Genomic DNA, 11,798 nt, shown 5'->3' with positions numbered 1-11,798 from the left:
GACTGGATATAGATATAGGGACACCTGTAGGACTGGATATAGATGTAGGGGCACTTATAGGATAGACTATAGATGTAGGGACTACTGTAGGACTGGATATAGGGACACCTGTAGGACTGGATATAGATGTAGGGAACCTGTAGGACTAGATATAGATGTAGGGACACCTGTAGGACTGGATATAGATGTAGGAACGCCTGTAGGATAGAATATACATGCAGGGACACCTGTAGGACTGGATATAGGGACACCTGTAGGACTGGATATAGATATAGGGACACCTGTAGGACCAGATATAATTATAGGGACACCTGTAGGACTGGCTATAGATATAGGGACACTTATAGGATAGACTATAGATACAGGGACACCTCTAGGACTGGATATGGATGTAGGGACACCTGTAGGACTGGATATAGATGTAGGGACTACTGTAGAACTGGGTATAGATGTAGGGACACCTGTAGGACTGGATATAGATGTAGGGACTTCTGTAGGACTGGATATAGATGTAGGGACACCTGTAGGACTGGATATAAATGTAGGGACACCTGTAGGACTGGATATAGATGTAGGGACACCTGTAGGACTGGATATAGATGTAGGGACACCTGTAGGACTGGATATAGATGTAGGGACTACTGTAGGACTGGATATAGATGTAGGGACTACTGTAGGACTGGATATAGATGTAGGGACACCTATAGGACTGGATATAGATGTAGGGACACGACTAGGACTGGATATAGATGTAGGGACACCTGTAGGACTGGATATAGATGTAGGGACACCTCTAGGACTGGATATAGATGTAGGGACACCTGTAGGACTGGATATAGATGTAGGGACTACTGTAGGACTGGATATAGATGTAGGGACACCTGTAGGACTGGATATAGATGTAGGGACTACTGTAGGACTGGATATAGACGTAGGGACTACTGTAGGACTGGATATAGACGTAGGGACACCTGTAGGACTGGATATAGATGTAGGGACACGTCTAGGACTGGATATAGATGTAGGGACACCTGTAGGACTGGATATAGATGTAGGGACACCTGTAGGACTGGATATAGATGTAGGGACACGTCTAGGACTGGATATAGATGTAGGGACAGCTGTAGGACTGGATACAGCCCCTGCTATCTGTATATAACTGGTTAATAAAATGGACTTGTCAGCTGCAGCTCCTCCTTTGCCCTGATGTCAGAATTCTGGAGCTAGTGGGTGGAGTTTGTTTGATGTGGCTGCACATGCGCGCAGAGGAGGATGACGGGAGATGTAGTTTCAGCCAAAGACAGGAAACACGTGACCTCCCCTGAACTTCTCCACATCCCGACATCCTTTGCTTTGGTTCTGGTAGAGCCGAGAACGAGAGTGATGAGCCGCCAATCCGAGGACGAGGTCCACCGGCGGGGCCACAAGAGAGGGGCCCGGAGCCAGGAAGACGAGGTGAGGAGAGAGGCCGCTCATCTCTTATGTGTCCATGACAGACCCAAACCTGCCCGACAGGAAGACTGTGCGGGGACTACTGAGGGTGCAGCCCCCTGGGGTCTGGTCCTGGCCCTCCCCCCTCAATGTCCTTTCTGGTGGTCTGACAACTATAACCCCTCCCTCAGACACCCCCCCTCCCCCTGTAACTGACAATAACCCCTGACCCCTCACATTGCTCCTGTGTGGTCTGACATTGACCCCTCCCCCACTGTCCTCTTGTGGTCTGACAATAACCCATTCCCCCCCCCTCACTGTCCCCCTGGGATCTGACATTCAGCCCCCTCCCTTATCTGTTGTCAGATGCTCCTGCTATCTCCCATCTTGTCAGCACAATAGCGCCCTCTTATGTGTCCAGTGTTGAATTATGTTCCTCTCATTTCAGGCTGGCGGCAGTAGCTGGGAACAGGCAGATCTGGGCAATGAGGAACGCAAGCAGAAATTCTTGAGACTCATGGGGGCTGGAAAGGTGAGATAATGGGAAACATGGGTACAGAGGGTGAGCGTGGTGTGACTCCAGGAGACTCTCCGGTATCAGTGGTATCTGCTCCACCATAACTGTGGCATTGTGAGCCGAGGTATATCCAGTGATCGGCCGTTATACTCGGACTACATAGGGCTGGTCACCCAACACTTCATGGTAATCGGCGCCATTGTGCAAGTTTACAGCAAAGCTTAATGTAAGTGAAGATTCTGGGCTTTAATGTCACCTGTGTATTCTTATTTCTGTAAGTGTCTGAAGTCACTGAAAGAACCTCTATGAACAGCACCTGAAACCCCTTAGAGCAGCTAAGTATAACCCCTTTCACCCCACAGCTGTAGATGTAGAGCAGCCAGAACTGTTGAATAGAATCTCCTGATTTGGGACTTTTCCATCTTTCTGTAAATGTACATGATTTCTAAAACTGTGATGAGTGGGTGGGATCGTCCTGCTGTGGTGTGTGCTCTGAGCCAATTACATGGCCCCCTCCCCCATCACACCACAGGGGAGGCAGGGAGACTTCAGGCTGTAGGGGAGAATTGGGGTTGGATGCCCATCAGGTATATTGATACTGTCAGGATGTGCAAGGCCTATAGCCGCCCTAAGCCTCGTTATGACCACCACTTAGGTCCTCTTTTTTTTCTTTCCTTTTTTGGACCTCAGGCTGCAGTAACAATCTGTCACCTCCTGACACTAGCAATATGCCTGATGTTGGAGCATTCATAGCCCAAATGCTGCTGAAGCTCTATGACTATGTAATATGGATTATCCGGCTTTATACTGTGCATGGATTCTAACAATACTACATCTGTAATAAAACAAGCAAGCTCAGAAAATTTGCTTGGCCTGCTGTGTCCATCCTCTGTGCTTTATAACCTTGTGAGTCCGGCCAGTCCTCCTTGGTATTGTGCACCCTCCCCTGAAAATATGAGAGTGCTGCCTGTCTGTATTCCCCAACCTCATAATACACATCTGCTGCAGGTCTAGTGATGGGTGCGGGGTATCCTGTGCACAGGAGCTGGGGTCTCCAGTTGTTGATGTTGGGACATGTGTTTTTTTTTTTCATATTTGGGGTTCCCCCACTGTTCACATACCTGTCACATGTGACGCAGCTCCTCCTAAATAAATGTCATGTGACCTTTGTCTCTCCTGTTGCTTTCTAGAAGGAGCACACGGGGCGGCTTGTCATCGGAGACCATAAATCCACATCTCACTTCAGGTCAGGTGAGGAGATGATTGACATGAATAACTAGTTCAGATGACGGAGGAAACGATTGAGGGCCAAAACTGAGCTGTACAGTCGTCTTATAGGAGGCCGGACCTTCATCCTTGTACAATGAAACGTTCTGCAGTTGTTGGGTTTTGTTTTGTTCTTTATCGTGTTCCCATGACCTCCAGGCTCCTCTGGGCTCTTTCCCTCATTGGCTTGACTGCCAGTGTGAACATATCCTTTGAACAGCTTTATTGTAGCCCCCATAGTTCACCTGCGGGTTAGGGGTGTCCTGTCATCCAGAGCGGGGTCCTGCTGAACACATACGGCGCTTTAGGTCTTCACAACCTGATTATGTGGATGTTCTACTTCTGCAGGAGACGAGGATCGCAAAATGAATGATGAATTGGAGCATCAGTACCAGCAGAGCATGGACAGCTCAGTGTCAGGAAGAAACCGGCGGCACTGTGGCCTCGGATTCAGTGAGGTAAGTGTTGCCAGTTTATACAGACTGTATACGGTAACAGGCAATGTCCTGAGAATATCCGTGTCTCTGCTCAATGCCTCCCATCACGACAGAACAATCTCATGGGCTTCGGCGTGACTTCCTTCTGCCTTCGACACTTCTGACTGATGTCCGGGACTGCTGAGGCCTCTGATTGGGCTTCAGCTGGTCATGTGATGTTGTGACTTATAGATGTAAGTATCACAACACTGCGTGAGCCATGTGACCGCTGAGGTGGCCTTGACATTAGCCAGAAGTGACAAAGACAGCAGAGAGTCATGCTGGAGCCCAGGAGAGGCGAGTGACAATTTTTTTGTTTTTTGACCACCTCTCCTAGACTCCGCTCATTATACTTATGGGGTCTCTTAAACTTCAGTCTATAATATCAGTTTCGGTTTGACTGTGTTCATTGAACAAAACCACTGGGCGAACCTGGTGAGACGAATCTCATGAGGTTTATCGAACATGTACTCGTACTGTAAAAGGGGCTTGACCTAAATAATCGCCAGTAATCATAATCGCGGTAAGATGACCAATTAAACGCCATTTAGATTTAAGTCATAATCGCCCAGACCTCTTATTACTTATTAACCCTATTATTATATTTATTATAACTCACTTCAGAAATCTGATTGCAGATTTCCGGTTTGGTGCACGAAACCTCCCTCGGTGTACCAAACCTATCAAGGGGCTAAAGGCTTTTATTTCTGGGGCATCTGCCACCAGTGCTCTAAATATTTAGACCAGCGTTGGTCTTAAGAATCCTAAAATTGTGTCTAATGGGGGAAGAACATGATTTATGAGTAATAGAAAAGTACAAGTAATGGTCCGGCACCCGATAATCTGCAGGAGAGCCCCCTAGTGGAGATGCAGGACTTGATGGGGAGCCCGTAGCATGCTGGTAGTAATGTGCCCTGCCACATAATGCTACCCCCTTTATCTTGGTTGTCCAGATGGGACTTAAAGGAGTTTTTTCAGGCGATGACCTATTTTCTGTTTGTTGACTTTCCTCGTCATTACGTTGTTTTTCATTTTTACCTTTGTAGCCGGCCAGTTCTGAAGAAAAACCGCCCCCTCCTCCTCCAGACAGCCACCCCAAGGAAGAGGACACGTCGGATTCAGATGACAGCACCAGCGACTCCGAACCATCAAAGGACAGCGCTGACCGGAGCCCTGTGAAACAAAGCAATAACGAAAACAATGCCTCTGAAAAGAACGCCAAGTGCAACTACAAAATGCAGTTTGTGAAGTCCAGCGGGTTGTAGCCCCATTTTGTTGGGGGAGCAGTATTGCAGGGGGGGCTCAGGTGCGAGACTTTGGAAGGAGAGGTAATCTTCTGGAAGTAGATGAGCCCCCAATGTGGTTTACACTGGATGTCCTGAGCTCCGAGGAGGGGGGAGCAGATTACAATATAAAGCTCCAGGTCAGGCCCCTCCCCCTCCATGCTCCGCCATTGCCCCGACTAGTCCATGTTGTTCACTCCATAGAGATACATAGACAACACAGTCACCAGTTGTAAGAACACTTCCAGAAGTTGTGGCCCCTGTGGATTACTGACTGCTCCTCCTTGGTCAGCACTGTGACAGTGAAGGAGTTACTGCGTTTTTAGCTGGTGTTGGGATAGCACGCGTCTCGCAGATTTTTTTACTTATTCTGTGAAAAATTTATTTTGTTTGGAGAATTTTGCTTTTGTGGTTGAATAAACCTGGAATGAGGCCTACGGCTTTCTCAGTGGTAAATGGCGCCAGATACTGCGGTTATACGGGGACGAAATTATCCCCAGGAAACGCAATTTCTGGAGTCGCTGCTTCTGACAAATGTTCTGGTGTTCTCAGGATGTCTCTCTCTTCTGGAAAGCTGGGTGACATCCATCATGGCTTCCATCACAGACCCTCAAAATGTCACCCAGATCTTGTTGACTTCTAAATCAAACAATTATCTGCTTCTAGGAAAGCTGGGTGACAACTACTTTCCTGCCTACATTATATATTTGCCAATCTCCTCTCAAAGCTCTAAGGGTGGCCATGTTGGTTGTCACCCAGCTTTCCCAGATAAAGGTATTCTTTATCAGATTTGTATTTTTAATTGGAAGTAAAAGTCTGGGGCTTATCTGCAGCACAGAGTGTTTCAGCTCACACCTCTTCCTGATGGACAGAGACTCTTCTCGACAAGTTCATTTCATATGTCTTATGTGTGTTTGAATATGCGCCTGTGCAGGGTAAGAGTCTTGTGATCACATCCTTGGTTGGCCGCGTTCATACGCTGCAGTCACATTGCGGTTTGTGAGTTGTCCTGCATTTATTCATGGTCATGTCCATTGCTGCGGTTCTAGGATTTTCCACAGACCTGGTGTAGAGGGCGCCACTTCACCCATAGATGTGCAGGACCATGCTATGGAGGCTGGCAGCCATGATGGAGACCTTGGAACAGTCTATAATATGTTCAAGAGTGACCATATCTTATTGGTCGGAACCTGTGGATTATACCACTTATTGGGCTCTGGACAGGTGAGCAGGTGGTGTCTGTTGTGCTTGATGGTCTGATCCAGCTGCTAGGACTAGGGATGTGAAGTATAGGACCATGGAGGCTGGCAGCCATGATGGTGGGAGGGGCTGGTTTGCTTGCGCGTGGAAGGGTACATAGTATATAATGTGGTCAGAGAGTCACCGAATCCTGTTAGTTAGAACCTCAGGGTCGTGACCCTTGGATTATACCACTTATTGGTGTCTGGACAGGTGTGATTTGTAGTGCTCAATCCAGCAGCAAACTAGGTCTCCAAATAGTTAAATAGCTCTAAACCTCTTGGCAAACATGGTGTCATCCACTATCATCAGTGGTCTCTAGAAAAGCTGGGTGCCGGCCGCCATCACAGCTCCCACTTGTAATGCAGCATTGTAGGATTGGCATCCTTGTCTGATTTGTTATTCGGGACCCTCAGAAAGCTGGGTGGTGTTCATGTGAGAGCTGTAATGTAAATGTAATCTGTCAGTGACCCCTCCCCCAGCGCGGATCTGGCGGCTCTGCCCTGACACGCGCTTTAGCAGCTCTTTACATCTTGTTTTCTAGCTGTAGTTTAGCATTCAGCGCGGTTATCACACAGAATGCCTCAACAGGCGACTATTAAAAATGCCCTTTACCAGGTCCCCGGCTTTGAACTGAAGAAATAAGTGAAGAAGTTTCCGTGAAAAGTTCATCGCAGTCGATTGAGTTCAGCAAGACAGATAATAGAGAGAAAGCCAATCAATATGCCGGTTCAAACAGAATGGCGGCCGCTGTGATGTACGTTCATTTTCAGGCTCCTTTGTACTCTGCCACTATGAAGACTGGCGCTTTCTTCTCGTCTGCAAGTAAAAGTCAGGAAGCGCGCCAAAGAAATCATTAGAGCGGATTCAGTGCTGAGCGCCCCCCCCCTCCTAGTGTATATATACGATAAGCCAGCGTGGGGGGCCTGAGGTTGGTGCTCTCTGATTTTCACTGATGGGCCACAGTCCCACTTTCGGGGTGTCCTATAACATGGTCAGCACTGGAGGTGCGATCCTTATATTAAAGGGGGCTTAGCCATAAAATAAGAAAAGTCGTAGCTCTGTAACCACCTGCAGTGTAAAGGATGGAGGTTTATATTCCAGATGTCATGGTGACAGAGAGCGATTGTAAGTTTGTTTCTTTTATAGATCTTCTGCCTTACTAACCATGTGACCTGCATAGATGGAAACCTCCTTGCTTTACACTGCAGGCTGGAACCAGAAAAAAAGGGAAATGTCTTCTAACTAACCCATATTGTGGCCGTTCCATCTGCAATAACTACCATGTATTGGACGTGCTGCAAATTGTAATTTTTTTAATTTTTTTTTTACCTTGCACCAAGTAACAAAAGTACAAGAAACAATTGTCAAAAACATTGCAGAGAAAAACCTTCAGATGTGATAGGAGCAGCCAGATTCCAACACAGGATAATGAGAGTAGTGGTCCCTGTATTAAGCTGGCAGAGAAGTGGCTAACTCCCCCAAACTGGTGCATATAGTTGCAAGTGGTTTTTTTGTTCTTTTTATATCCACCTTGTCACATGTCTGACAGTGGGAGGGGCTTCCCTTCTTGCCATTTATGGACATTTACACCCTAAAAGTGGCGTAAATGCTGCCAGAATATACGGCGGGCCAAGGGGGCGAGTATTTTGTATTATAGCTTTATTACTATAACCCTTATTTCTGTTTTACAGTACTCTGGATGCAACCTGCAGTGTAAAGCCTGGAGGTTTTCATTCTGATCCCGTGCTCCAGTGTCAGGCAGCACAGGCTCATTGTACAGGTATCGTTTACATAGTGTATGTAGAGATGGTGATATATTTAGGTGATGAGCAGATTTGTGTAGAGAACCTCTACCCTCCATGTTTGTTGTAGAGCAGCCACAGGAGATACAGTGTAAAGGGGTCCATACACCTGCAATGGCTGCAAATGCACTTTAGACCATATTTCTCATGTAGTTGTGGATGTAGAGTGGACTGGAGTATACCATTGTTTCTCTCACCCTCCAGACTACTGTGTCCCCAAACTATTCTTTCAGACTCCCCTGCCTTTCCCCCGCTCCCCTCCTTTCTGAGAATTCTGCCTCCACCCCTTCTTCTTTCTTGTGTTTCTGCCTCCCCTCCTTTCAGGCTCCTCTGCCTCCCCTCCTTTCAGGCTCCTCTGCCTCCCCTCCTTTCAGGCTCCTCTGCCTCCCCTCCTTTCAGGCTCCTGTCTCTCCAACCCCCACTACATTCATAAATAATTCTAGATATAAAACAAAATTTTGGGGTTCAGGGAAGACTTTGTATTAAACACTTGGACACTAAGAAACTTTTTGAATTTTCTTTATTCAACAGAATTTTTTTTTTTTTACAAAGTCAAAAATAAAGAATCTAATTTGGCAAAACTTTATAAAGGTGATAGCGGCAGCGCAGAGTTAGTCAAAAATAGACGACTTCTAGATATAGATTCATTTATAGATCGCTCTCAGGATATAGAAAATAAAATCTCTATTAATTAAAACCCAATTTTAAAATGCAAATCCAGTCCTCATTACAACGCAAAACTGAGAAATAAAATTCTTCAAACCACAGCAAACGTCAGGCGGCGGTGGGGACCCTCACCTGGGGGCAGGTGCGGAGTCACCTGCTGGAGGACCAAGTCTCTGTCAGATCATATGTAATAGTCAAAATCTGCCCAAGGGATGTTAATGATGATGTCATGGATGTGGGGGTGGCTATGTAAGCTGCCCCTATAGGTGATGTCACTAGTGGTGTGACCTCTGGGGGGTAGCTGAGTAACCTGCGCTTATGTGATGTCACTAGAGGGCATGTTGATGACCTCATCGGTGTGGATGTATAGCCTGCCCCTCTGCATGATGACCTCATGGGTGTGGCTGAGCAATCATGGGTGTGGCTATGGATTATAGTGAACCATGTGCGATGTCACTAGTGGGTGTGGCTATGGATTATAGTGAACCATGTGATGTCATTAGTAGGTGTGGCCTTAGAGTATAATGATGGAGATGTCATGGGCTTGCTTCCGTTATTGCAGACCTTCTTCATGACTTTCCCATTTTGCAGCTTTGCTTTAACACAAAAGTAATTAGAAATTTCCTTATTAAAACCAGTGTTAATGACTATAAATATTTGATCAATATAAAATGTTAACTACTTCAGTGCTGGACAGAGATAAACTGAATTGTAAATTCTCCCATCTCGCCGGGGCACTGACCCTTCTGTAGGGGGCACTTTCGTCCTCCGCTGAGGGTTAAGGCACTGTCATGTCCAGAATCCTGCAGGACCTCACATTTTATCTGGAGTTGGCTTACACCAGACGGCTCCAGCGAGGTCCGCTCTACCTCCATTTTGTCCATTTTCTACAATCGGACGGTCAGGGACGAATTGCAGCGGATAAATATATATACACATAGACCTCCAGAGCAGCTGTGGGACAAACGGAAGACACAGGATGGTAGGGGTTGTGTTTCCAGCGGTGCAGGTGTAGCGTCAGACAGCGTGAAGGCTGCAGGTGACTTAATCTCTGGTGAGCCGTCCCTTGATCAGTGGTCATACGCAGCGTGGGCTGAAAATATAACACAAGGCAGGTCAGTAACCGGACATGTCAGCGCTCATTCTGTCGTTACCATCTGGTCCAGCAAAGGAACTTCATGCAACATTTAAGGGTACACATCACCAGCATAGAACATAGTGAAATAACGGAGCGCGAGTCTCCTGCCTCTAGTGAGGACTTTACTGGATGGTGAGGAGACAGTTCTCAATGTCCCTTTAGGTGAAGGTTAATGGGAAATTAAGAACCAAGTCCATTGATTGACCCGGTGTTGTGCTGGATCCGGACAGAACCAATAGAAACCCAGAATAATCATGGAGGAGCTGTCGCCCTGGTCCTCAGCTTGTGTCTGCAGTGTGACCAGATCACACACAGTTGCGAGAGGAGAACTCAAAATATCCCACTATGTACATACACGATGCATGCAGGCGACCTCACAACATCCATGCCAAATGTGACGCAGCGACTCCATCATCATCACCCTCTTACATTACACAGAATAGCTTTTGCCCAATTTTTCCTAGGTCAATATTCTGGTCAGGACACTGGTGGGGGGCATTGCATTGATGTCTTACTATAACAGGGTGTTGACACTGGGGCTAGTCAATAACTTACCGGATTAGGGGTCAGGGTCTTGTCCTGATGGGGTGTGGACTCTAGGAGGTTAATGTCTTGCAGTAACAGGGTAGTGACTTAAGTATAGGGCAATGGTGGTACACAGCGCTACAGAACATGTCAGTATAGGGACAATGGTTAACTCTACAGTAATATTTCTGGCTACTGCTGTCCAGTCCTGGTGGTCGCTGCGCCCTCTACACCACAATACACACCACACCCTGCTGCATGCTCCACCTCATCTTACGTCTCCAGCGCTCAGACAGTAGTGTAGTAAATCCTATTACTGATCGGCGGGGCGGGTGCTCGGGGGGAGCGGCACTGTGAGACCAGCTGGCCAGCTGCAACAGTTCATACAGAATTAGACAGTAGGTGGCTCTCTCATGTGGATGAACGCATGACTATGATAAAGGAAGCAAGAGACAGAACACCCTGCACATGATGGGAGTTATCCACAGCAATAATATATGGAGGCTGCAATTACAGGGGACTCAGGTAAAGCACTGTAGTACTGAGTGCAGCTCTGGAGTATAATACAGGATAAGTAATGTATGTACAGTACACAGTGACTGTACCAGCAGAATAGTGAGCGCAGCTCCTGAGTATGTTTCTGCATCTTACCTGCCACTTGTTTGCTACGTTGAGAGGCCTCAGAAGCGAGTGCGTATGACATGGTGATCACCCTCTCTTGCTCCTGTATCTGCATATTGAGATCTGAAGGATCCAATTCCTCAGGAAATCCTGCCGGCTGTAGGTTGTGAACACTGTGGGAGAATTAGAGGGATCATGTGATTTGCTACCTAGAAGAATCACTACATGCAATGTCAGCAGCTCCTTTGAGACTGACCTGGACCGGGCTAGGATGTTCTTGATTTTCTCCACCCTCCGGTGCCGCGCCTCCTGCTCCTCTCTGCTCAGCGGTTCCTCTGGATCCAAGTCTATGTATCGCTCTGGAATTTCCACCTTGTCAGGCATTGACAACTATCAGAAAAAAAGGGAAGTGACAAATAGTGAGAAGGGTAAGAAACCCCTAAAGACATCCAGTGACATCCACAATATTCTGGCGCATGCAAAACAAAGATGAATCCGCCGGGCAATAATGGGGAAGGTAAACTAATTCTGTCTTAAGTTTAAGGTTGTCTAAAAGTCGAGCCGGGTGTATTAGACACTGTGATAAATCTGATGTAGTACCAGACTGTCTAGACTAACTTTACACCACTTATTAGTTGACAAAAATTCAGCACCTTTTTGGCGTACAATGGATGCAGCTTAAGACCCGACCCTCTCTGACAATCCCCACCCACTTGACAGATGAGGTGCAGGAACTTAGAAAGTGTCTCAAACATTTATTAAATGAGATTAATCCATGTATGTTAAGTTTTTTTTGGTGCAAACTATCTGCTCCACTGTGATCATTCCTCT

General features: G+C 46.9%; 2 protein-coding genes across 4 annotated transcripts in view; one reads left to right on the top strand and one right to left on the bottom strand.

The window, feature by feature from the left end:
- Positions 1 to 1,310: 1,310 nt before the first annotated feature.
- Positions 1,311 to 8,522, top strand: C7H11orf58 (chromosome 7 C11orf58 homolog). The gene is made up of 5 exons (XM_075280988.1): positions 1,311 to 1,455; positions 1,880 to 1,963; positions 3,139 to 3,199; positions 3,563 to 3,672; positions 4,737 to 8,522. Exons 1-5 carry the CDS (start codon positions 1,384 to 1,386, stop codon positions 4,953 to 4,955), a joined length of 546 nt encoding a protein of 181 aa, XP_075137089.1. The 5' UTR covers positions 1,311 to 1,383; the 3' UTR covers positions 4,956 to 8,522.
- A 618-nt stretch (positions 8,523 to 9,140) lies between these two features.
- PLEKHA7 (pleckstrin homology domain containing A7) overlaps positions 9,141 to 11,798 on the bottom strand; it is a 71,152-nt gene continuing 68,494 nt past the window's right edge. The window contains exons 25-28 of one of the 3 annotated variants that reach the window (XM_075280961.1): positions 11,224 to 11,357; positions 10,998 to 11,140; positions 10,624 to 10,717; positions 9,141 to 9,776 (exon numbers count right to left, since the gene is read on the bottom strand). In XM_075280961.1, coding sequence (XP_075137062.1) covers positions 10,635 to 10,717; positions 10,998 to 11,140; positions 11,224 to 11,357 — 360 coding nt within the window. In that variant the 3' untranslated portion in view covers positions 9,141 to 9,776; positions 10,624 to 10,634. The remainder of the gene's footprint in view (positions 9,777 to 10,623; positions 10,718 to 10,997; positions 11,141 to 11,223; positions 11,358 to 11,798) is intronic. The other 2 variants (XM_075280959.1, XM_075280960.1) reach the window with 2 other exon arrangements.

The sequence above is a fragment of the Leptodactylus fuscus genome, chromosome 7, assembly GCF_031893055.1.
Source record: "Leptodactylus fuscus isolate aLepFus1 chromosome 7, aLepFus1.hap2, whole genome shotgun sequence".
Lineage (NCBI taxonomy): Eukaryota > Metazoa > Chordata > Amphibia > Anura > Leptodactylidae > Leptodactylus > Leptodactylus fuscus.
Note: the sequence above shows the minus strand (reverse complement) of the source record. Positions and strands in the feature narration are given on the sequence as shown.

Excerpts from the sequence above, each read along its gene's own strand:
- C7H11orf58 (XM_075280988.1), top strand. The coding sequence starts at position 1,384 with ATGAGCCGCCAATCCGAGGACGAGGTCCACCGGCGGGGCCACAAGAGA. Across the intron at positions 3,200-3,562 it reads CACATCTCACTTCAGGTCAG|GAGACGAGGATCGCAAAATG; the intron begins GTGAGGAGATGA and ends CTACTTCTGCAG. Across the intron at positions 3,673-4,736 it reads GTGGCCTCGGATTCAGTGAG|CCGGCCAGTTCTGAAGAAAA; the intron begins GTAAGTGTTGCC and ends TTACCTTTGTAG.